Raw genomic sequence first — 27,393 nt, forward strand, 5'->3', positions numbered from 1 at the left:
ATACATTGATACTGATCATATCAGTAGAATGTTCACAGACAAAATATTTGTTTCCCACCAAAGTATCCAATCCAGCAGTACAATATCCACTTGTAGTGACTATAGTATTATTATACTCTTTTGCAATCACAGCAGCACAGCACAGGGAAAGGTCCTGGTCTGATTTAATACAGAAAAAGTTCACAGTGACATCATTCATATTTTAAATGTAACCAAACCCTCCACCATCTTTCCCTAACCTTAAATACAGTGCTTTTGTTGCCTAAACCTAACCACACATGGCACTGTGGATTTGAGCTCTGCTGTGACAGTCGTGCGGTTTGAACACCGGCCACCCGCCCCAACTGCCTCCTGGGAACTCTGATGTTGTTAATAAATGTAGCACATCATTCACTACAAAAAAAAAAAAAAAAAAAAATGTTGCCTCTGAATGTATTTCAGCCAGCAATTATGTTGCCACCAGATCGTATTTGGGAAAGCAGTTTTAGTAGCCTATAAATGTAATTTCAGGGAGACAGTTGCTTTGGATGTACATTGGGCATGAGAATATTGCTTTTAAGATAGAAAATTGAAAAATCAAAACCATCAGTTTGGCTGTTCTCCGTAGCCCCATTTTCTTCCACTGTACCTACATTTAAGTATCAAGAGGAACCAATACGTTTTTTATAGGTACCTGATTGATACAGCTAATTACCATGTAAATCCAGCTCTGTATTATAAAGTGTTTCTAGATCATGATGATCCACAACTCTTGAAAAATCTCTGAAATCACAAGAATGTCGACATCCCCTTAATTTAAGCAGCACAGCCTGTACAAGTGAAACAGTTCTGTAGAAACTTAAACTTGATCACAATGGTCCCAATATCCTGTTTTGTTTGAGGCATTCAGAATCGTTAACAGCACCCCTACTTCCCTCTGTTACGACTTCATGTTAGTTATCTCTCTTTGAACATGATCTGTAGCACAAATATGTGTGTGGCTGTGTGTGAGTGTGTCTGTGTGCATTTGCATACTTGGCTTGGTTTATTCATAGACACCTTTACCCACTTAGTATCACATTTGTCACTGTCAGCCCCCCATCCTAATCCCTCCTCATGTCGACACTTCATTAGTAACCCCAGCAACACATGGGTACACACACACACACACACACACACACACACACACACACACACACACACACACACACACACACATACACATACACATACACCTATGCACACATGTTTGTCTGCAGTGATAGGAATGGTGGTGCCACCCAGTAGTTTCCAGCGTGTATTTTTTCTTTTGTGACACTTGGAATTGACAAGTGTTGATAGGAAAACTGCTGACAAACAACAACAGCCCTCTACAGCTACCAAACAGGTAGGTGTGGATTCATAGAAACACTTGGTGGTTCCAGATTTTACATTTAGAGTTAAATTAACATGACGCGTTTACTGTGAAATGTCATACAAATTGAAATTAATAAAGAACAAGCCACTTCAGACTCTTTTTCATTGAATGTCAGAGCAAAAGACCATTTAATTCATTTAATGCTAACAATGTTGGAGGCAAACTTGGTGCATCAAGAAATATTACAAGATATAATCAGTGAAAGTATGAGTGTGATAAAACTTTCAATTACCTACTTGGAAAGTATCATGAAAACAAGGTTACACCAACTGTTGCCAGTAAAATAGGTTGTAGATTTTGCATACATTTCTTTGACATGTCAAAATATTTTAAGGAGCACCTGCAAGATTCTCACCTCAGCTCAAGAAAAACAGAGGCTTGTCCGCTTGAAGTATAAGTCCCACTGTGATCAGTGGCAGCCCTGCCCAATCGTTAGCACAGCAACAAATCTGGCATGACTATCCCCTATACCAACTGATGTTGGTAGGGATCATAACACTGTGTGAATGTGAGCATTCAAATGTTTAAGGCCTTCAGCACACAGCTGGAGTTCTTCTTTTTAAGAAATCTGAAGTAAGTTTAACTTAAAGCTGCACTAGTCAATATTTTTAAGTTCATAGTAGATCAAATGACTATGTAAAATGTGAAAGTGGTTGCTTAAAATGACGAACCAATAGAAAATTATCAACTAACTCAGCAGTTACCCTCAGTTCTACAGAGCATTTCTGCCTGTTTTAGCTCATTATTTTGGTTTTCTGGCCTGCAACTTCGGCTTGGTCTCACTGCTCTTATTCACCTTGCTTCCAACTGCAGCAGGCAGCCTTTTTTTAGTCAAATAGCTCTGATAAACCCACTGTACACTAGCCGCACATATGAAAAACGGACAAAGTTAGCAACTAGCTGATGAACATAGTGAAGGATTTAGCACATTTGCCACAATGCACCAAATGCACAATATAATAATCAGCCACTAAAACTAGTCAACAACAAATGAACTATTTACTTCACTTTGATTAACAGCGGCCACCTGTTTCTTCTTTAAAGAAATTAGAATATATATTTGGCCTCCATTTTAAAAATTTACATCTTTGTTAGGATAAATGGGCTTCGGTCTGAGTCCCACAGACAAAGTAGGGAAGTCGGTAAGCAATGAAACATGCACTAATGTGGTATTGGTTTTGGTCGTTTCACTTTTTTACATGTTGATAGGATGACCCTATTAATAGCAAAATCTTCCCAGATTCTGAATTTTGAAGAAAATCCAACTCTGTCATGATGTATGCTGAACTGTGCTAGTGGAAGGTTGCTGCAGTGGGTATTGCTCTGAGCTCCTCTTGAAACTGGTTACAGTTGGGATCCCCTCTGACTTTAGGCGTCGCTGGTATCTGGACCCCAGTTAAGGGGTTAACACACCAGCACTCGCCCCGCTGGCCATGGGTGGACATGTTGCACTGGAAAAAGGGAAGAAAAACACAAACTAGACAAGTTGGAAAACAGTGGAAAAAAGAGGGAGGGGTAAGGATGCACAGTGGGAAGCAGGGGGTGCACTAATGAAGCATGGCGTATGGTGGCTCAAGATGTGTGTGTGTGTGTGTGTGTGTGTGTGTGTGTGTGTGTGTGTGTGTGTGTGTGTGTGTGTGTATTTGTGGATCTTCTGGTGTCTGGGGGCCATTGGATGAGAGTGAGGGCTATGGTTCGGGTGGGACAACACTCACCCAATAACAGCCCATCCTCAGGTCATGCCCCCTGCCCACAACCCATCCACAGCCACACATGCCATCACAGACACTCACACAGACATACACACACACACGCACACATACACATACACACGCACACACACACACACACAGGCATGCCAATAGACCAGCCCCCCCGCAGAGCCCTCCTCTACTCAGAAATGAGGTAATTGAAGTGGACACAGTTTACGCCGCGCACACGGGGCAGCCGAGTAGGGGACGGCAAAAAGAACGAAGAGCTGGGGGTAAAGAAAAGACTTTCCATTTTTTTCCTTCGATGAAAAAGAACAAAAAAAGTGACAGTTACAGTAATTACCGCGCAACAAGGAGGGACAACTCCAAAAGGGAGCCGAGTGTTGAGGAGGTACAGTGTTCCTCCCTGGGAACCGAGGACTCCAGTCCGAAACAATGCTGTTGTTTGTGACCAGTGATGAAAATTGGCTGAGTGGTTGAGAGCCCTGCTTTAGGAAACTGTGGCGCCTATTCAAATCTTCTTTTCTGCTCTACTATCCTCGTAAGACAACAGTGGATATGTGACCTTGTTTGTCGTCCTCTGTCTGATTTCTATGGATGAGCAGAATTCAAATTCAAGCCCCCAGTCGGAAGCACGGTTCATTCCTCAGCTTAACAAAAGTCTTCCCATGAAGTACGCCAAACAGTTTTACTGCCTTGTAACCTCAAGCTCAGAAGCTTGTTGCCTCATTCATGATGACAACATCTCACTGTGTGTGTGTGTGTGTGTGTGTGTGTGTGTGTGTGTGTGTGTGTGTGTGTGTGTGTGTGTGTGTGTGTGTGTACTTGTGTGTGTGTGAAGAGAAGACTGCTAAGGATAAGGAGGGTGTGTGTGAGTTTATGAAAAAAGGGGAGGGGGTAGTTGTGTGGGGTGGTGGCAGGTGGGAGGGAGAGGGAGATTATATTTTTTGCCAGGGTGATTTTGCCAGGGTGATACGAGAGAATTTGTGAGCGTGTGTGTATATGCACATGTGTGTGTGGGTCAGCCTCTAAAAGAAAAGAGAGGGGAAATCCAAGGAAGAATTACACCAAATGATGTACGTCTGTGTGTGTGAGATAGACAAACTCAGAGAGAGGTCAAGAAATGAAAAAGAAAAAGGTGAAAAGCAAAGAAGGAGAAAAAATTAAAGATAGAACTGGACCAAACTGAAATGAGTTACATGTCACAATAGTCATAATAATTTTCAATGATACTGCTCACAATAAAAGCTTTTCCCTACATCAAAGTCATGTGTCACAATAATACTACTTATAACAAGTACCAGAACATCTTGAAACCCGATGACATCTGCAACCACTTCGTGTCTCTGTGCTCCTGTGTCACAGTTCATCATGAAACAGTAAGTCACCAGTAAATTCCACAGAACAGAAAACTGCTGCTGCACTGCTCTCAATGGGCTGCAACTTGTAACAATCCTGGCCAAGTCCTACTGAGTGATGTCGCAGCAGGTGTTTTGTCTTTGACAGTGAATGGAAAACACCAGCTGTGACATCACTGATTGGGGCGTGGCCAGTATTGCGACGAGTGAAAGTTGCCCCCATAGAGCGCAGCCGTTTTCTACTGTGTGATTCGTTGTTAATTTTTTTTTTCTTCCGAAATACTGTATTTAGGTATCTCAAGAAACTTTGGGAAGTAAAGTTCTGTGGATCTGAACGATCCATGTCTGCATAACACGCACTTATAATCATGGTGGAGGAGATATACAAAAAGTGGTATACAGTGGTAAAAAAAAAATTATGAGAACCCTTTGGAATGACCTGGTTTTCTGCTTTAATTGGTCATAAAATGTGATCTGGTCTTCATCTAAATCACAAGTATAGATAAACACAATTTGCTTAAGGTAACAACACACAAACAATATCAATCTTTTTTGTCTTTATTAAACACACCCATTAAACATTCATAATGTTTGTGTAAAAAGCAAGTAAACCCTTGGATTTAATGACTGGTCGAACCTCCTTTGGCAGCAATAACCTCAAACAAGCTCTTCTAGTTGCTGCAGTTAAGACCTGCACAACGTTCAGGAGGAATTTTGGACCATTCTCCCTACAGAGCTGCTTCAGCTCAGCTATATTCTTAGGATGTCTGTTGTGAGCGGATCTCTTCAGGTCATTCCACAGCATCTCTATTAGGTTAAGGACTGGGCTCTGACTGGGCCACTCTTAAAGTGGATTTTCTTTGAAGTCATTCTTTATTGGATTTATGTCAGTCTTTAGGGTCATTGTCCTGCTGCATCACCCAACTTCAACTAAGCTTCAGCTGGTGGACAGCCACCCCGACATTTTCCCGTAAGACACATTGACAAGCTGGAGAATTCCTTTTCCCCTGGATGGTGGCGAGTTGTCCAGGCCCGGAGGCAGCAAAGTAGCACTAAATAATTTTTCCCCCTCAACTGTACTTCACTGTTGGGATGATGTTTTCATGTTGTTATACTGCGCCCATTTTACACCATACGTAGTGCTGCATGTTCTTCCCAAACATTTCAACCTTAGTTTCATCAGTCTACAAAACATTTTCCCAGTATCGTTGTGGAGTGTGAAGCTGCTCTGTGGTAAATTTCAGGTGTGCAGTGATGTTGTTTTCTCCTGTCATGGACACCATGCTCAACCATGATTTGCATATGTTTGACTGATGAACGGAACAGTTAACCAGCTCCAGTGATTCCTTTCCTTTTTACTCTGGGGTTCTTTTTTATAAGTGGGTTAGAGTTAGTTATTTATTATAAGTATCTCTAACCCACACCTCCGATCTGGTTTCATTGATTTGAGTCTAGCTTTGCTAAATCTTGACTGCAATTATCCTTAGTTGATGTCCGTACCTGAGGGGTACACATACTTTTTCCAGCCTACACTCTGACTGTTTGAATGATTTATTCAACATGGACAAGAAAAATACAATGATGTGTGTAATAGTTAAAATAGGTTTTTGTTGTTGTTCATTATTGTAACTTAGATGAAGATCTGACCATATTTTAAGGCAAATTTGTACATAAATGCAAGTAATTCCAAAGGCTTACTTTTTCTTGCCACTGTATATAGGCAGAAATTTGATTATATCCTGCAGATCTTAACAACCCTGTGGATGCTCACTGTAAACTTGTCAAACATAATGTAAGAGCACTGAGATACATTGATAGTGAGAAGGTGGAGGGGGCAAAATAATGTGGGAATTGTGCAAGATGGCTTCTTCAGTGTCTTTCTAGATTTAATTCCTCAAAATCCCAATCGTCTCAATATAGGTTTTGATATCAAGCCATTCTTGTAAACCTTTTCCACTTGTAAGTTTTTCTCCTAAAAATCATAAACTGTTTCTTTTTTTGTTTTACTGGATTTTAGATGTTTTTTTATTTATTGAAACATTTTCTAATCTTGTTTAAAAGGTCAATATACTGCATACTAAAATTTTTTTCCATTTCGGGGGATTTTTCATCCTTCTAGTCAGTGGGGCCTGTTGAGCCTCATGCAGTCCCCTGTAAACAGCTAACCTCAACAAACAGTTTGTGTTTGCGTACAATAGTGTGGTGTGAGACCATGGCTCACCTGTTTGAGGTTGTACAATCCATGTCTGTCACAGTTTGGAAATTTGAGCCCGTACAGGTTCTCCAGTGGGCCTCTGTTATCCTCAGAGGTCATTTTGGAGATCTCCTCTAAGACCTTGTCCAACTCCTGCTGACAGGCACTCTGAAAGGATCAGGAAACAGACAGTTATTCATGCTAATGCTAATACCTCACACTGATGATGACAACAACTACAAATCAACTATCAAAGCAGATTGACAAAAACATTTGCAGAGAAAAACAAAAGTATAGTCATTTAGATAAAAAGAGGAGGACACAAGAAATACAGTAAGGATATGTTAGACTTGGGTTTGAGGCCAAGAATGTGCTGTGTCCAAGAAAAACAATGGCGAAATAAAATACTTCTGTGTGTCTTGTAAAAATGTCACAAATACACACATTCATAGCTAACATTTTTATGAGGTGCAGTTAAGCAAGCACAAAGTTCAGCCAACATTATTGATGTGAGTCTGGTGGAGTGGAACATGAGTGGTTAGACTGCTTAACTCAGCAGGTGGCCACGGCCACGGCCACACACACACACACACAAACACACAAACACACATGCAAACCCGCGCAGACACATGTCCTTGCACATGGTTGCATGAATGTACACATGCATACACTTACCATGTATCCATATATACATGCACTGACATACGCTTTACGGTAACAAACACACACACACACACACACATACAGAGTGTATCAGGCTGCCAGTGGGATCAAAGGGGTCCAGTCTTATGATTAGTTGGCTGAGGATGAGAGAGAAGGGCAGGAGTAGGTACAGTCTGCCACAACCCTTATCAGACATCTGAACATATGGATGAAAAGTACTCTTTCTCTCTCTCTGGCTCTCTCCTTCACACTCTCTCTTACGGTCTCTACGGTCTATGGTCCCTTTCTGTTTTTCATAATAAAGACATATATAAATTCACTCCTCGGTACATGCACCCTCCAGGCTTCAGTAGTCTGAATTAGCTAAATCTTCCAAAGTTACAAAACCTTTGTGAAAAATTTCCTCTTTTTGTATCCATAGACAATGTTTCAATGCTGAACGGTAGCTGCATGCACAAAACTGTGAGGCTCTGAAGCCAGTTTGAGAGAGGGGTTAGGATATACTGGAAATATTGGAAGGAAATATTGTTTATATACATGTTTATAACTGCATGGTGAAATAATATAACAGCGGAAAAGGAGGGATGCGGCTTGGCTGTAGTAAGTGCACAGACAGTGACAGAGATGAATAGAATATGCTAACCATGCTAGCTTATGTTTACATCCCTCCTCACCGTATTTCCTGTCCCATGTCCACTTTGCCACACTATGCGAATACATTTCTAAGCACAAACTGTGGGAGCTGGAATAGCCGGCAGGCTAACAACAGCATTCCATAAAGTTGTGCGTTACTAAGACTTCTCATCAAACACTTTGCAGTGCTGTCATTAACCTTTATCATTGACCATGCACTCACGACTGTCACTCATGTTCCCTCCATATTCTGTGCTACTAGTATCATATCAGCATCTAGTTACATAAGCAAGGATATAAAACTATAAAACTTTTTCAATCTGCATTTTTCTCTGTACTTGTGTTCTTACAGACTCTTGAAACGTCATCAGTTACAGCCCAGTTACTGTTCCAATTCAAAGTCTGCATCTAGCTCAGCATAGATCAAATATCCAGAGGTGTTCTTGCTCCCCCCAATTTAATGAGGATACTTTAGGAGTCTACTTTTGGGAAGTCGAGGCAGGTAAGTTTCCAAGAACACATCGTGCGTAACGATTTTCGTCCTAGGACTGTTATTATATCTCTTCACCAACTTTTAAATTTTTTTCTGGGGAGAAAGTAACCATATTGATTTCTAATATGTGGTCAGTCTATCCAAATATGGCCTGTTTGGTAATTTGCTCTGACATTTTCGGAGATCTTAGGACCCACCTGCCGGGGAGGACCAACGGTCATTTCAGGAGCTGGGCAGCAAGCTGCTGAAATTACTCCACATATTTTTCCTTCAAATATGTACCACTGCCAATAATTTCTTTGCCAGGAGATAGAGGTGCTTGTCCCACTTTATAGCGTGGCCCATGGGCTTTCCCTCTCTGTGAGTTCCCAAAGATTCCCAAAACCACGATGTATTGAATGATTCACAAAGTTAGCAGGGAGATAAAGGCCAAATTACACACCCTGATTTCACTGCCAACTCCAGATGAGCTGCCACAAATTGCAGAGGGCTTCTGTCAGCTTGCACAGAATCCAGCCTTTGTCCATGCTGCTGGTTCCATTGGTGGATGCCATATCAGAAATCAAACCTCCAGGAAACCAGCAACACGGGGATTACATTAGCTATAAGCTTTTTCCATCCATAAAAATGCAGACCATCTGTGATGCAAGGGGCATCAGCAAGATTCCTTGTTGTTTTTATTGGATATCCAGGCTCCGTACATGATCCCAGGGTTTTGCGCAACAGCCCCATCTTCTGCCAGGCACTGTATCCACCAGCTGGCTATTTCCTCCGTGGAGACGGTGGCTATCCTTGCCTGGAGAAACCAGTTGCCATCCTTACACCATACAAGGTCTCTCTGCAAGGCACAGGTACAGGAAAGGTTCAATTGGTATCATTCCAGTTCTCGTTCTGTCGTTGAACGAGGTTTAGGGATGATGAAAGCATGCTGGAGGGCCACACTATTCAAGGCCCTGGAGGTCAGTCCAAGCTTTGCTCTGGACATCATTGCTTGTAATGCATTTCTGCACTCAAAATGAATGATGTTCTTGATGAAGATGAAGACCTCCACTATGGAGAAGGTCCACATAATGCTCAACATGTTGCAGCAGGTGCACAGGAAAGTCCTGGACACCATCTAAAGGACAAAATTGCTGCCTACCTGTCTGTCTACCAACACACTTGATTTTTTATTTTATTTTTGTAGAGTGTGCACATATATTTTGTATTCATTCTTTATTTGCACATTTTACCATTTATCTTAATGGGGCTATCCCAATTAAGAAAAAAATAAATGTCATTAAAAACTGTGCAACCTAGCCTCAAATTTTTTTTCCCTATGTTTTTCTTCTGCATAATCACAGCGAGCTAGAGATAAATTGCCTCTACCTCTTGGACCATCAATTCACACTATGTCGCCACACCTCTCAGTAGGGGCACAGAAAAAGGGCTAAGAACATAAACACAGGTTTCCTTATACCGTTTCTTCAGTGTAACTCATAGCATAACAAATGCCACTGACAGATTTTTCATGAGCTAGTGTTGCCATCCACTGGCATGTATGTTTACATGGTTCATAAGTATGAAGTACACAGAGATTGCCTTTATTTAAAGTTCTGGTATGCAAGGGTAGCCTTTCACAGCCTTGTATCACCTTTGGAATGACATAATATCCAACAGAGCACAACCCCCTTGATCACTGATGTAGTCATTGGTATCTTTTCAGTGTTACGTCAGTATACTAGTGGTTGTGTTTTACACATAAGAATGACCCAACTCCCATACATGCCATTGTCATAATGTCCATTTGAAGATTACTTCTCTTGCAGTTATACTGAGCATATGCAATGGTTTTTCCTTCTATATTATCTAACCTACACATTTCAGTGTATATCATCATCAGTAGTAACAATCAGGTGCTACATTTCACATTGCAAAACAATGCCACTATAGCGCTGCAGTCATAAAAATAACCACTGAAACCCTTATGTTGATATGGTATAATGTAGTGGTGGCCATTACATTTGTGTACAAATAATAAATATTTTTTGCCTGGGTATTGCTACCATGGGTAACAAAACATCCAAGACATGAGGGACACTATGAATGGATACTCAAGTTTATTAGCTTTTGTATGTTTAAAAATAAGTTAGACTAAGTTATTGTGTTTGAATCAAAAACTATGAACTCTAAAGTTCTAAATAAATGCAATATTTATCAATTAAAAGCTGCTCCATAAGAACAAAAAAAGGTGAGAGTGAGGGTGGTGAGGCTGGACTGGAGGGGCTCTGGAGGGAAGAACACCGAGGGATTTGGAGAGGAGCATGAGGCAACATTTGGGTCCTTTGGGGGAATGGCAGGGTTTAACATGCTTGAGGCAATGAGGACAGGAGGACGTACTGATGATTGGACCCCAATGCCTCATGCATGTCAAGATAATATGGCCATGTTGCAGGAGTTTCTTCCCCCTGATCAGTTCCAGACCCAGTGGGCTGCCTTTTTAGTTCCTATTGCAAACAATGGCATGTTAGATATCTCTGTTCAGCATTCTAAACAGCAAGATTTACATTCGATAAAAATAAACCATTGACCTTGAATTTTTTTTCAGGCTCTCCCATTTCTTAAAAGCCTGTTTCGGGGACACTTGCTATAAAGGTCCAGATCCATAATGATAAACCTGTTACCCAAAATATAGTCCATCTTATGCACAGCAATAACATGGCACATCTATTAATTTCCTGGCATAGTAAGCTTGTGAAAGGAAAACTATTAATTGAATAAATAAAACTCACTCCCATGCTCATTTGGCCGCATTTCTTTTTTTTGTTGAACAGTTTTTCATTTGCCATTCTTAATCTGATTAGATCCTTGTTTTTTTTTCCAAAGTCCCTTAAATTGTACAACACAGGCAATCAAGTCAAATGATCAACACATGTACTGTTTTCTCAGATACACAACGCCATGTTTGTCCCAAAATACAATGCAACCTCTAATTCCATCATTTGTGCATGAAAATAGTCTATCAAATTTCAAACATTTGAAGGTATGTGACTTTTCATCCATCCCAGACTCAAATGAATGAAATGTTGTTTGTAAACCTGCATCGATGCAGACTCGGTTTTAGAGGGCTTCATAACCCACTACCACTTAAGGGTAATTGGTTTGGAATGACACTTAATGTGGTGGACCCTCCAACGCAACAACGGAGTGAGAGTGGCTATGGGGAGGGTGTAGGGTGTGGACCTTTGAATTAATATTATGTGTCATAGTACAGCCCGGTAGAGTTATGTTGACGTGCAATCACATTTGCCGAGCTGAGCTGCTATATTAGCAAGAATGCTGCTGTTCCAATTGCAAAAAGTCCTCCCATCCTCGGAAGTCTGGACTCCTTAGTTGAACTTGCCATGTTCGAACTGCCCAGTACAGCAATCTGAACTTGGCGTACTCTGTATTGAGAAAGGCTGCATAAAAAACCTGGTGCCTACATTACCCACAATGCTACTCGAACACCGACAGTGCGTTCAGAGATTTATTAGTGTTATACTAGTAGCGGCTAATGTAATCTGTAATGGAGCCACCAGCCTCAAGCAGAGATGAGGAGCAGACTACAGAGGAACCGAATATGATTTGTAAAATTAGTGGTGTTCCCCTTAAAGTTTTTGTATTTTAATCAAATAGTCACTTTAAAAGTGTTCTCTTTATTACCATGAAAAACTCTCCAGAATCTGCTTTCCATGAACAATGAAAATGAAATGCTTTGATTTAGCTTGATTACCTCACATACATTTTTTAGTTAATCAAGTATCAAAAAGGTTTAATGAGGCCAAAGGGGGGGCATGTTTTAGATTTAAGTGACAGTCAAGACAACTAGAATTACTGGGTCTTTGCATGAAAACAACAATATCGTTGTGATGTAAATGAGGCTTTTAACTATTTAAAAAAAAAACTGTATATATTTGAGGCATTTAGGTTACAAATCTGACATGACCCCAGCTCTGACTGCAAGGTATGCATTCTGTGTACAGTATTTGACCTCACATGGCCACCCACAACGAAGTGCATCCATGCTTGACACCAGCTGTCTAAAATCCCTCCCCCTGCCCAGCTACAAGACTCCTTTTACTGCATTCTTGCTTTTGTTGCTTCTAATGATCTTGACAATTGTTTTGTACCCTGCTGCTTATCATTTTTTGTTTTATTTTGTTTTGTTTTGCTGCAACAAAGTGAGTTAAGTGAGGGAGAAAATGAGCAAATACATATCATTGTTTGCCATGTTGAGACGTATATGGGCCTCCTCTGTGCGGCCCCCTGGGCCCAAGCTCATTTGCATGAAACAGAAAGAATATCTGTGTTTATACGCCACCCCATTAAGGAATTTCCAGGAACTGGCTATTTTTTGTGAAGCTGCTTTTGAGACTGTGAAATGTTGGGTGAGTGTTAGAGAATGGGGGTCAGCGGGTTGTAATCTATACATTGCATTAAACTGTCAACACACATTCCACTGTGGAGAGCAAAACAATATCACTTTTCATCATGAAGATGCTCATTATGTACTATAACAACTCTGTCTGAATGCAGCTAATGTTCCATCTAGATTTGGACATAATTAGTAACTCATCAATAAATGCACAGCAATAACGTAAAAATATTCTAAACATGGAAAGATGTCATATTAGTCTAAAGTCAGTCTACAATCTAAGAGTTTCAAACACGAGATCTGCATTTGTTGAGGAAGACATACTGTATATATCTGTAAGCTGACTACCACAGCATTTCAGCTTTTAAATGGCATTTCAGAATCTGACTTCGTTATTCCCACATTATCTGTTATAGGCTCAGTTGCATGTTGATTTCTTATTTTTAAGAATTGATGCATTACAGGCTATATTATCATATTCTTGGACAACAACTAGATATATCAACAAATACATTTTGACACAACATAAATGTGTGCATGTTGGGACAAAAATGCGGTCCCCACCAGGTAAGCCAAATTAGGGTTAAAACTGTGTTTTTGCTTGAAGTTAGGGTTAAGTTAGGGTAAGACTTGGGGTTGGGCCAGGAGTGGGAATGATTAAGGTAAGGTTAATTCTTCAAGAATGAATATAAGTCGGGGCACTGTCAGTGATAAAAAAGGGTGTGTTTGTGTGTCTGTGTGTCTGTGCACATATATATGTTTGTTTGAGAGAAGGAGTGCCCAGAGGAGGGCACTACTGTACCAGACATTGTCACTCACACAGCACATTATTGACCTTTTGTCACTGCTTGCTTCTGCTAGGCAGACTGAGCATTTGACTGCAGTTTGCCATGTACAGTAAAACTGCAGTGTACAGACAATAAAAGTTGGAATGCTGCTGTGGGGGGAACAATCAACGATTTTTAGCGAGCTACTAGGGCCTTACGTTCATGCAACATTATACCGCACTAGGCTTTTGTTTTGCTGAATTGTTATTTTTTTCCTACAGTATCTGTTACAGTGCCTGTATAATGAGCAAATAAGGGCTCAGGGGAGGTTACAATATTGAGTTACAACAGCTCTGCTTTTAAGATTTATAATATAATAAATTTCAAAGATAATAACTTGCACAGGCAACTACATTAGACCTTAAGCTAATACAGTTGGTTGGTGGTGTAAAGATTTTTATTTTTAGAATACAGCAGACCACTGTGTTGTTGTCTGTACCTGTGATATTGGACATACGGTAGGAAAGAGTATCAAATGAGAGGAATTTGCTTTTAGTTAGAATATGTAATAAACTGTGAGGAAATTAATCCTGAATAGTCACTCATAGATAGATTATGGCTTAAAGTTTGAGTCCTGACCTTAGGCACTTTCTGGGTTCGCGGGTCCTCTAGTTGATTTGTCTTCATCTTGGTTTTGCGCTCATTCATGTGTTGCTTAATGGCGGTCTCGTGCCATACCCAAGCATCTATGGCAGGTCTCTTGGTGAGTGGATTCTCAGTCCCATGTACCTCTGCAGCAAATAAACACACAAAGAAACTCAGGCATACAAAAGACCTGCCAAGGCTTTCTTGGAAAAAGACTTTATGCCTGGGTCCAAAGAAAGCTTCAACATTCAACAGCTAATTCAACATTTCTGGTTTTAATCCCAGTGTAACTTTCAATTCTTCTAGGTTCTTAGAAATCTTTCTTCTGAGTTGTTTTTTTGAGCATGACAGTAATCTGTATCCTGCTTTTAGGTACGTATTTAATCGGCAGATGTTACACACACACACACACACACACACACACACACACACACACACACACACACACACACACACACACACACACACACACACACAAATGCCTCACCACCTCTGCTGCTTTCCAAAACACTCACACACAGTATCTACATTTATCTATTCTTTAATCACAAGCTGCTATTAAAAGCAAATATTTTCCTAATAACAGGCCTTTTTACGAGTCATCTTAATGCTGGAATTAGAAGACAGAGTCACTCTGTGCCCTCAAGGCATCCTGTGTCCCTTATACCTCATATGACTAATACTATGCTCGACAGTCAGGTGTTGCAATGGGAGTAATTATTATGGCGACAGTGTAAACAAACCTGTTAAGACCTTTTCTGTGAAATAGCAAATCCAGCCCATTTAGGTTTACCGTATAACACTGGGCATATGACACACTTTGCCAGATCTCCTCTGAGCAGTGGGGTCACTCTCAGTGTGTTTCCTGCTGCTTGTTATACCAAAGTATGTTCAGCATTAGGTGGAGACAGGAGAGAAGACACACAAACAACAAACTAACAAGTTAATTCAGAACAGAAACAGACAAAGTGTGATGCAAATGAATTCAGAAACTGCGACAAACACTGTGCCACTGATGACTGTAATGGTGAAACACAAATACATATATAACACTGTATAGACATTTATCAGCATAGGCTTCGTGGTAACAATCCTGATCCTGGTCTTACACATTTCAACAGGAGACGAAAAAGCGTTGACCTAATTAAAGAGCTGAGCTTGACTGCTAGTCACTAGAGGTGAGTTCAGACTCGTGAGGAAGCACTTCTGATGAAGGTTTTACATGCTGAGTAAGGAGAACCGACCGGCAAGAGGCTTTGTGTATGTGTGTGTGTGTGTGTGTGTGTGTGTGTGTGTGTGTGTGTGTGTGCATGTGTGTGTGTGTGTGTGTGTGTGTGTGTGTGTCTTTAATTAGCACCGTCAAAACCGGAGTAGAACTCTGAGGTTGTAAATCATGCCTGAGAGGGAAAGGCCCCCCAGTTAATCTTCAGAGCTCCATTCACATGCTATGACTCTGTCGAAAATGCTTCTGTGCCTGTTAATGTGTGTCTGTGCATGGGAATTTTGGTTCACACTCTGCCAGGTGTTATAACTAAGTTAGTGCGGCTTCTACACTGCAACAAACATTTGTGTTACAAGTCACGTTAAGCCTTAAACATGTATTTCCGTCTATTTTTGTCAACTTCGCTGATTAGTTGAGAAAATATGATTTGTTTTCAGTGCAGTTTGTCATAGTTCCAAGAAATGTGGCCACAGGAAGTAAAAAGGAAAACTTTTGTATTGGTAGAAATTACTAGTCCTAAAATCTTGTACGCAAGTAACATTTGACACTTTGTGTCAAATGATACTGTTATTGTTGTCCACATATTGCATGTTAGGTTGAAAAAGAAACTGTTTTTTGTCCCATATTGCAAAAGACACATCCTGTTGCTTGTTTGTGTAAAATTCTTAAAAGATGTTAAATGATCATTTTCTATTTAGTTGTTTAAAGAAAATAAAGATTTTAGTAATCAATGATGAATAACCTCTAAAACAAAGGATTTTTTTTTATTGTCGCAATGGTACTGTCACACTAAGTGCTTTCCAGCAGGCGCCTACTTGTTGGCATCTAGATTAGAGGTCTTCACAGGTCCACTTGGTTCCTCGAGTTTGTGAGTCAATATGTATATGAGCGTACATGGTATCAGCTCTGATCATGTGATGTTTCAAAATCATTGCAGGAGAAGAACAAAAAGTGTGTTTCTTATGCCATCACAACAAACTGTGATCATCACAGTGAGCTCAAGTCATATATGATTCAAACATTGATTTTTTTCTTTGAAATTGAAGTAAACCAAATCAGAGAAGGATGCAATGCATTTGGCAGCTTTGTTCTGACAAGGGAACTGAACTTTAGGGAAAAGCGTTAGCAAGTTTTATGCTATTGAATGACTTTTATTGACAGGTATTAAATAGTTTGAAACATTGCCTTTTTTCTTTCTGTCGCCCAGTTTGTTACAGAAGTTGTTATTGTTGGTACAGGAGGTGGAAATAGGACTTTCAATTGTTTATTTAAATTTTTCTTTGAAACATATAAATGAATCATTTTAGTTTCCATGAGTTTACGTTTGTTCTTAAGACATTTTTTTATTATATTGCTGCTCTTTTCAGCTTATCAAATTGCTACTTGTTAAATGATTGATTGATTTGATAGCCCTCATTTTGGATTGGGTGTAATTAACCTGGGGTCCATTTGGGTTGGGTTGGGCTGTGTAAGGGACCCCCTTGGATTGGGTCTCTGTTTTATAAATTAATTTATGCATGTCAGATGGGTAGGTTTTCTCCAGAATTTTCACATTAAGTTCTACGCACCCCTGGAAGTGATGACATGATGTAATGAGAATTCAGTGTGTGACTCAGATATCTACTGATCAGATCTAGGCAACAAAATCTGAATGAAACTTGATAGCAGCATTGTAGCACCATCAGCTCAATGCATTTGGTTTGCGTACTGTAGAATTTCCAAATGATTTATTGCGAATTGTATAGTCACCATGTACCTGTACCCAGGGTATCTTGGCACTTTCCTATGCAAGCAGCTGTGCCTGAGCAGTATAAATTGTTGCTTAGGCTGAAAACTTCTTGAAAATCAGAGTCTAAAGCAATGCCAGCAGCTCCATGAGGCTGTACCCAGGGGAGAGGCAGGGATAACTGGTTAGGGTAAGGTTTGGGACAGGTTAAGTGTCATAATAGAAGACTGGATGGGGTTAGGGATCAGGTTAGGTTCAGGTTAAGGTCAGGGCAAACACATATCGAAGGGGAAAAGGACTTTGACACAACACCATCTGCTCCGTAGCCTAGCCTTGCTAACATGCTAATATGTTAACATGCTGATGTTTAGCAGGTCATGTTTACCATTTTCAACATCTTAGTGTAGCATGTTAGCAATCTAACATTTGCAAATTAGCAGTAAACACAAAGTACAGCTGAGGCTCATGGAAACGTCATTAGTTTTGTAGGTAATTGGTCATAAACCAAAGTATTGTAAATTTTAACCTGATGATGCCGGGTGAAAGCTCAGGGGATCACCTAAATTATCACCATTCATCCTGGAGGGGTCTTGGATGTCTGTACCAAATTTCATGGGCATACGTTCTGAATCTTACCTGTCAAGCTGCTGGTTGGACTAGATAAAAGTCGGGGGACCTCCAAAGTTAATAGGACACATTGTCTGGGAACCCATGAATGTCTGTAGCAAATTTTGTGTCAGGTAATGAAGTGGATGTGTGTGTACCAAATTTCTTAGCAATCCATTCAGTATTTGACAAGATATTTCACTCTAGAAAAAAACCTAGGACAAACGGAGTATCCAACATTGCCATCCCCCAAGCCCAAATTCAAGATGACTACAGATTATAGCATTCCCGTTTCTATGTGACTATAATCACACAGTGAATATCTTACCAATGTGATGATGTAGAAAGGCAACACTTCCCATGGGCAGACAGTTCAAACTGTGTGGCCACAGGCAAGACCTTAAATTTTAAGAAGTCAAATTATGTTCACTGCAGTGTGTGAGCGATGGCCAAAAGTCATAAATTCCAACCTCCAGCTGAGCACAGAAGCTTAGAATTATGATCCAAATTAATTTAAGTCTTTTGTTAAAAATATATAAAAACATTTTTTCCTTTCCCTTCGGATGTTTTGAATACATTTGCTAGTATATCGCAATGACACATACATTATGTGTCATAAGGCAACGTTTAATGGAGGAGTGCTGTATTGTTGCCATGCTAACTGAGGCGAACATATAGACAGGTTGTAAAACTTTTCTATAGTTGTTTTTAAGACCCTGTTTTCTATAGATACTTAGGAAAAACGCATGACAGCAGGTTCCATGGGGAAGAAAAACATGTCTTAAGCCAACAGCTGTCATCTAAATACTGTGTTGATTCTGTCTTCGGGGCCATAGAAACTACCTGTCTTGAGCTGTTGAGAGTGTTTTGGTATTGCCTTTGAGCAATGCTTTCACAGTTCTTTCTAGCACATAATGAGTAATGTATTTCCAGAGTTGCTTAGCATTAATGTATTTGCCCTGTTATTGTACACACCAGAGCTGTGTCTCAAACACTTCACTTTGCTGCTATGGCCAAGAAAGCAGAATTACAGTACTTCAAACCATTGTCAGTGTAAACGACTCTTCTCAAGACTCGACCACTTCAAACACTTTACTGTTGGCAACTGTACAAAAAGCAATTGAATAATGACAAAGATTTTAGCCAGAGATCTCCTTCAAACCTTTTACGGTTAGCTATTTCTTTCAACTCTTGATGTTGCTTTGCTTCCATGTGGCTGTGTGTGTGTGTGTCATCCGAACCAAATAAAGCTGCCTTTGTAGTTTGAAAGGGACAACCGTTGCCAATTGGCACTAGTACAGTGTTTGTCAGAGCAGAAATACAGTAAGTGTACTTTGAGGTCAAGGTGACTTACTTTTACAAAATGTATGCTTTTCACCATTGATATAAGTTTTTTTAAGCTTTATTTTTATATAAATAGTGCTGTTATTGCTGATACATTAACACTGATTCAGATTTTTAATGTTGTCGTAAAGTTGGTTGAGATGGAGCTCATTATAATTACACTGCTTTGTAGTTCAGTTGTAGCATTAAGTTTGGTATGTTGTTTATATGTTTTTTGTGAATATTAATCTGAAAAGTAATTACTAATCATTGTGGAGTAAATATAGTGGATATATAAGCACAATATTTCCTTCTGAAATGTGAGTCGAAGTAGAGAAATGGACAGGGAAAATGCATAAAAGTGCAAAAAAAAGGATTATACCTTTGAGTGGTATCATAATGTCTGGGGAAGGGTGTTAGTAGCGGAATGGTGGTTTGCATAGTTTACATAGCAAATAATACACATGCCCTTGCTTAATCACCTAGTAGTGGGATGGACTTGAGCAAAGGCCACACTGTAGCATGTGGTAGTAGCAACCTTATCACAAGGACGATCCTCCAAAACTTATATTCAATGACAATGTCTAAAAAATTCTCTTACACTATCTGCAAATGGTAACTACCACATGGTTAAAGCCGGAGTGCGGGACTTTTACATATAAACGAACGTCCGTTACATTCAAGCCCTAGCCAAACGAGTTCACACAATGTTGATTAAGCTTATCAGATGATGTCACCTTACTGCTCTTGGACAGGTTGGCGTTTGTTAAATATTTGGAGGTGGCTATGTAGCTATTACATTTACTCTCCCCATATCATGGATTATTGTCTTGGAACTGCGGAAATTTCTCTGTATTAGAGTGTTTGGGTAGTTACTCTCACTGCCAGAAGATGGAGACAAATGTTCCGCACTGCGGGTTTAAGGCTAGGTGGTTATGGCAAATATATGATTAAAAACACTTACGGTTAAGGTGAGAGAAAGACTGTGGTTACAGTTAATAGAAAGGAAAACATTAAATGTAAATGCGTGACAGGACACAGGTTTCCTGCTTGAAAATCTGACTTACTACTCGCCAGTCCACCACCCAGAACTCCGCGCCCTTACCCTCTGCCTCGCTACATAAATGGCACACTACTTCCTGTATCAGCACTGAATATAGGCATCGGATTCAAACTGTGAAGTTCAGAATAGTTTAATATGTAATTCCTTGGTAGACTGGGCTGAGCTGTAGATAGGCTATGTGCAGAGAGAAAGACACAGTTGTGTTATGGTTTGTCATGGTTTTGAGTTTCAGTCTGCTCATTCATCCTTTCAATTCATTCAGTCCAGTTGTTTGTGCATACACGTTCTAATTCTGCAGTCATTTTAGACCCTGCCACTCCCACCTGCCTGCCTTTTTCACCAGTGGTATCACCTGACCTGCCCCTCCTCCCCACTCACCTGCTCACCTGTTCCCCATTCCCGCATTAGCTCCCTGGTATATATACCGGTCCGTTTGGCACTAGGTCTTTGCCAGGGTGTCTTTGGGCTGTGGGCTGTAGCTTTCCAGTCTGTTCTTTGCATGCCAGTTTTAATCTGCCTGATTGTATTTTTAAACTTGCCTGTGGTTTCTGGATTGTGCCTCAGCCTGACCCTTTGTATTTTGTTTGTCTGCTTGGATTTTTGTATCCTTGTTCTTTTTTTTCTAAGTAAAGACTCTTTACTTTCATATCTGCCTACTGAGTTGTGCTGTTGTGTCCATTTTCTGAGAACAGTGACACATTTGGATAAAGTGCCACAGTGGCTTTGGACTGTGTACTTTGAAACATGTCAACTCATCAAAGCCACTGTAAAACAGCTCCCAGTCCCTGATTTTATGGTAACATAACATGGGCAACATTGTAAAAATAATTCGAAAGGCTAGACCTACTGAGCTTGTTATTTTTACCTTAAGTCTGGCTTCTAAATTTAATACTCCACCATTTAAATTTTTTCATACTTTAATTGCAGCAGTAGGTCTTTTCCACAGAAGACATTTTGACATGTCACAGTAGGAAAATTACATGTAAATTATAAAATGAATGATGGCTGAATTTGATTTAGCTGATTGAGTTTCAGGGTCCTGGTATTATTCACCCTGGCACACTGTCCCACTTGATTGCTGGGATACTTGAATAGAACAGAGCCATCATTAAAGTCATCATTAGTAACACTTGTGCTTTTCCAACTATGACAAGTCAAAGTGCTATGAAACAGGCCTATTATTGGTCTTCCTTCCCTGAGTTTTGGTTAGCACCATTTCTTGTTTAGTTACAGATACCTCTTTAATGTAATACATCCTGGCTTTTGTGGAGTGTAATTGGATATAATGTAAAAAAAAAAACAAAAAAAAAAACTGGAAGTATACAGGAATATCTGTGGGAGAAAACTCTTATCTGTGTTTCTGTTTCCAGGATGTTCTCTCATTATATCCAGTGGAGACCATATGGAGTCCCATATCCATTATTCAAACTGCCAAAAGTGCAATTCTATTTTCCCTCACTTACAAATAGTGGACCTACCCCAATATGTAAATGGAAATGATTTATTTGTGTGTATATACAGAACATCTTTTATGTTTGTTTGTTTTTCAAGTGGTAGCTAGGTTTGAAGGCATGTAATTAAGTTTAGCCCAACCACTGTGATCATTCAGGCCTTCAGAGCAGCTCTCCTTACAATCAAATGAGTAATTACGTGTCCAAACTGTTACTGGTAGTGGACTGAAAATCATGATGTGGAGTACTGGGTTTCAGCTTTTCTAGTATGATGGACACAGAGTTGCTGAACAAAGAGTACGCATTGCTCAGCATGCCTCCCTTGGATAAATACGGTGCATGTTGAAATGTTAATGGCTTATGCAAATATTGTTGTAAAATGATGCATTCATGTCATTGACAGATGCTCCACACCTGCCATGGACCTCAGCACCCCATGAGAGACAGTCGATTCATTTTCTTTGTCCAGGATTCGAAGGAACAGCGATGTTTTGATTCATTTGCAGACTGAAGCTCACACTCATTGCCAGCCTGAAACCTTTTGTGGACAAGCACTGGGAGAACATTTCCATGTTGACTCCCATTGAAAAAATAGCAGAAGTGGAAACACTGAAGGTGATGTGCCATTTTAGAATATTAAATGCCTTTCAGATTGGCAGAATTAAAACCATGGATTTATAACATCCGTGTATCCATTTTCAGTCACCTTTTGCCATGTGGAAATTTGTACAAGTACACTTGCCACAAAATATGGAGGAGGTGGAGCAGGAGCAGAGGTGGTAAATGCTACATTAATGACATCAGCAGTATAAAAGCCCAAAAGGATGTCAAAATTGTAAGAGGATATGAAATGTGTCTGTAACAGAAAAAGCTGGAGTGGTCTATTTGAACTCTGGACTGTTTACTCAGGCTGTCATGCTGTTTACTTCATCTTAGTGATTATATTGCCATCTGAACTCAGAATCCCACCAAATTACCACAATCAAACTCCCAAAAATGCAAGTCTCTGTTCTCTTTCAAGTGAACAGCAGTGTGGCTATTAAGGAGTGCTAATGTAATCTCAACCAAGTGCAGGAAAACGACCCCAAAATTTTGCATTTTAATAGCTACAAAGGAGACAGATGTTGACATCTGATAGCCATCAGTTACTCATGCTTGAAAAGCCAAACATAACATTTTTGAACTGAGGGCAAACCGCAGTCTCAACTGATACTCATTTTCAGCTTTTCCTTTTTGTGTTCTAACTGGTTTGAACACCAAAGACGATAAATCTCAGCAGAGCAGTCAAGTCCATCATGCCTACCTAAAGTTAGAGTGAATTGAATTGTGTTTGTTTTTGCTAGCCTCTCCCACCAAAAAATCTAAATCTGTGGTTACTTGAACGAAATGAAGATTCCTGCAGGAAAAAAAAAAAAAAATCACCTCTGCTCAGTCTTCTATTGTCCGAAAATATTTCAATACAAGACTCTATCAAGCACATTCTTCATAGCCTTGACCCGATAAACATACAAAAAGAGCCTGACTGAGGGGGCACCTGTTGCCATGGAGAAGAAGAAAAACTTCTCCAACGCCATTCTGACACAAGTCTTTGGTGTGCATCTCCCATATTTACTGCGTGTTAACATTCTAAAATTGAATTTCCTTGTAAGTTTTAAATTTTCTTTTAATTGCCATCCACAAGTTCCATAGACAAAATCCTACATCAAATAAGACACTCCCAATAGGAGAGCTCTGGGGATATGTGGGTTACAGACATGTTATGGGGTCATCACAGGGATACTGCTTTTTTGCGCTCACAGATGTGGGCCTGCCACTGCCTGCCAAACACATTGCATATGTCAACATTCATTTTCAGGGATCAATAGTGACCTTTTGTCCCTAATAACTATGATGTGGGAGAGAAAAGATTAACATTTCTATGTCCCCTCAGGATTTCTGGTTTATTTTTTTTGGGTAGTTATTGTGACCGAATGTGTTTGATGTACTGTAGATGTGGTTTTTCTGACATAAAAAGAGTCCTGCAGTGAAAATATTGTTTTGACTAAGTGTGCAGCTTTTCCGTGAAACTTCTTTATTTTAAGGTAATTGCTTGAACATCATGTCCATGTATGATTGGGTGATGCTGGCAGGCTTGCAGAAATATTAATTATTATTCCCTCATGAATGCAGAGGAGTCTGTATTAAATTACAGTATGCAAGTACTTGGCAGAAGTCAAGACAGTCAATTTCAATATTGTTTCAGGTCTTACAGATCCTGTAAGTCTTTACTTACTTCAGTTTGGTCATAAGATTGATTTTAGATGTCCGTGACTGACTGACAGACTAACTGACTGAGTGAGTGATAAAGTTTTTAACCATTGGTTGTTGCTCTTTCAAAATTAATCGGTGCAAACAGTTTCTAATGCATCATCAGGGGTCGTTTACAGGCAGTGTTGCAAACTTAGAACCTTTGTCGCTAGATTTACTGACTTCTCACACTTCTTTTGCAACTTTCCTTTACAAAAGCACCTAGCGACAAATCTAACAACTTTTCGGAAAAACTTTAGCTTCTTTCCGTAGAACAGAATCAATAGTGCAAGGTCGGGCTTCCCCTCTCTGTGCGTCGTCTCATTCATTTGACCAGACGGCAGCTGACATATACGTGAATAAGCTTCTAACTTTCTCTCTGAGTCTCTGAGTGATCATTTTAAGAGTAAATATAGCTGAAATCACAGCGCAGCCATTGTCTTTAACTCATGTGTGCCGTGTCAGACGATGTTGCGGTTCTAAAATCAGGATTTCAGCAGTGCAGAGCAGCAGCTTGGAAATGGCTTGGAAGTGACTGCTGGTTAACATGTAGTCTCAGTGGGCAGTGTTTCAGTCACTATATCATACTTGTTTCATTGTCTGACAACAGAAACAGGAAAAAGTAAATGAGAACAACTTTATTGGGAATTCAGCTGGATTGAATCACTGTATGTGTGAGCACAGAGAGTAGGAGAGAAGCAAACAGATAAAGGGCGGTTCACCCATATACTAGGTTTTGACCTAGTCTTGTTTGTTTATTTATTGTCTGTATGTAATTTAACTTTAAGGCAAAGGATCCCTTGAATAGCTACAACAATGAAGGCCTACTTGCATTATGACCCTGACTGTGAGAACGTTCTATTCCTGGGACAATATGAATAGATATTTAGTGGTAGTTGGTTGATTTGGAAGGAAAGAAATAAACATTTACAACTATTACTGTTGATCAAATAACACTAGAAAGAGTGAAAGTAATAGTAACAGCGCTGCATCGTCTTTGTAAATCGCCCATCAAACAGTAACGTTAAACAGCTAAAAGAAGTTAACATCACGTGAGAGTGAGTTTAGGAGCCCTTGGCATGCCTACACCCAACTTTTAATAAGCATTACAACCACTACAGAGACTTAAAACTGCATTTATTTATTTCAATGTCCCACTTTGGGGCTGTACAACAAGCTGAAAACAAAGCATTCTGACATATACAATGTCCTTATAACTTTGCTGTTGCCAACATGTTACCAAACTGTAGCCTACTGATACATTCAGCAGATAGGGAGCAACATTAGCATTCACTTGAAGTTTTGCTTCTGGCCTTCTGTTACTTAAGTGTTCACTGTCTTTTTAAATCTGTTTTGGTCTCAACCAACTCCTGAGAGTCCTGGGTAGGTAGCCTGAACTGGGTGTATCTTTTTTTTTTTGGGAAAAACGCTGTCTGTTGTTGCTGGAAAAAATGTTTGAGAGCAATGAGACAAAAACAGTGAAGTTGTGGATCATGAAACCAAAACAATGAACTAAAAGAGACTGTCACTTTGGTCTCACTAGAAGTGACACCTTTTACACCACACAGTAACTTGATCCATTGTTAAGATAAAATTGTAAATAGTTCAGCTTTAATGTTCCTCTTTCTGTAGTTTTCCACAAAGAACTTACCATTTGTTGCCTGGTGGTCCAGAGTTGTTGTGACATCTAATTCCACTTTTTGTCCACATCGACCTAAACCCTGGATGAGCTGTTGCAAAGGTAATTCAGCATCTGTGCTTGGGTAGCACCTCAGGCCACTGGAGCACCTAGGCGTGTAGACCCCGCAAAGCTCCCCCTCCAGCCTGGCACACATTGGACAGCAACCGCAGCCCGGCTCCCTCACTATTTCTGCACATACTGCTGTGACTTTCGGACACGCAGCTAAACGCTCCGCGGTGCAACTTGGGCATCGGAAAGCTAAATCCCCAAGTAAGATTCCAGGCAAAGCAAAATATGCAAACAGCAACCCGTATGTGAAATATATGACCATTCTAACGATAGCTAGGTTTATTTGTGACTACTGAAATCCAAAATGACCCTTGGAAGGTAACAGTATGAACCTCATGATCCTGAAAGTCAACTGTGTGTGGGTAAACATTCTGATGCCACTGACAGGGTCCTATGTGCTCTCATATTACTTACTGACTCAGAAACCTATTTCTTGCTGACTCCGAAACAGGAGAGTCCATTACTTTCTCCATCAAAGTATATATCTTAGAGTGATTGATTTTGATTTGCATGTTACAAAGAAAATATATGCACGTTTAAAAATTGTATTGGAAGATACAGTGGAATCCCAAAAAGCCGTAAAGGGGGTATTTAAGGGTATTTTCATTTGTGCACAATTAACTTTTATTACACCCATAAATGCTTCCAATTGCTATTTTCTAGTCCAATATCCCAAGATTAATGGATAGAAAGAAGGTAGATAGTATTCTTTTTTAAGTTCATTTCAGTGCCAAGCTTAAATGACAACTGAATCACTCCCTTATAAAGGAAAGTTCAACTCAAAGCAAATCATAGAAAACCAGATCTTTCATTGGGAATATTGGGAAAGTCAGTGCTGAGAGTCTGTGACGTGGCCCCTTCATTTGTTGCATGTCAGTTGGCACTCAGTTAACGGTGAAGCCAGGGGGCGAAAAATTACTCTGCATTTCTATGTAGCCCAATTATTTTGCCTAGTGGTGGTAGTCAGTATAATAGTTTGTGTTACGTAAGCTCCTGGAAAACCCATGTGATCACGGCCTCGCTGCACCGCAGTTTCAAACAAGTGACTGTTTACTTACACCCTGTGAAGCTAGGACAGTTGTGACGTAGCGCTGACCTCCATTGTGGTGTTTCTTTCCCCCGCTTTATTTGTTCAGTTCACCTTGGTGTTTTTGACTTCATCATTCATTCCACAATAGGAAAATTTTGATAGAATATAGTCAAATAGCATTTTTACTTTGGATAGGAGGAACCTAGGTGTTTTGTGAACCAATACATAATCCTCCTTGCCAGCAAAATCCCTGAGTAGATTGTTGTAGCTGCAAAATAACAGTACATATTAAGTACATCAATATGTGGGTTGTTATCTCCCTACCTAGCTAGATTGCTACCAAAGTCATCCATGAAAAGTGTTGTCAAATAATTGATGCAAGTGAGATCTATCTAACAGTACAGTTGTGGTAAGTCGGGGGGGCAAAATAGGCCCACGAGTAAAAGTGTGACACTCAAATTTAAAGCCTTGCTTCTAGGTCGTAATAAACTGCACATTCTTAACAGTCTAACTGTTTATTTAGTGACAAATGCAAAAAACAAAAAACTTTACATATTCTGATATGCAGTAATGTCAATAAATAGCTAACATTTGTAACTCCAGATATCCATAAACAATAAGCAAAAGTGTTTTTCAACCCAGATCTTGCTAACATTTAGTTGTTTTTGTTGTACCTATG

At 39.9% G+C, this 27,393-nt stretch overlaps 1 protein-coding gene across 3 annotated transcripts; it reads right to left on the minus strand.

Moving 5' to 3' along the window:
* Nucleotides 1-1,522: 1,522 nt before the first annotated feature.
* igfbp2b (insulin-like growth factor binding protein 2b) lies at nucleotides 1,523-26,041 on the minus strand. 3 transcript variants are annotated; one of them, XM_040149231.1, is made up of 4 exons: nucleotides 25,586-26,041; nucleotides 14,252-14,403; nucleotides 6,688-6,828; nucleotides 1,523-2,847 (listed from the first exon to the last, which is right to left on the minus strand). In XM_040149231.1, the coding sequence occupies exons 1-4, from the start codon at nucleotides 25,944-25,946 to the stop codon at nucleotides 2,689-2,691; spliced, it is 813 nt and encodes a 270-aa protein (XP_040005165.1). In that variant the 5' UTR covers nucleotides 25,947-26,041; the 3' UTR covers nucleotides 1,523-2,688. The 3 variants fall into 3 exon arrangements, 2 of the variants coding, with proteins under 2 accessions (XP_040005165.1, XP_040005166.1); XM_040149232.1 differs by lacking the exon at nucleotides 1,523-2,847 and adding an exon at nucleotides 3,954-4,190; XR_005709150.1 differs by lacking the exon at nucleotides 1,523-2,847 and adding an exon at nucleotides 8,892-9,287 and having other exon boundaries at nucleotides 6,800-6,828.
* Nucleotides 26,042-27,393: the final 1,352 nt, after the last annotated feature.

The sequence above is a fragment of the Xiphias gladius genome, chromosome 16 (genome assembly GCF_016859285.1).
Source record: "Xiphias gladius isolate SHS-SW01 ecotype Sanya breed wild chromosome 16, ASM1685928v1, whole genome shotgun sequence".
NCBI lineage: Eukaryota > Metazoa > Chordata > Actinopteri > Istiophoriformes > Xiphiidae > Xiphias > Xiphias gladius.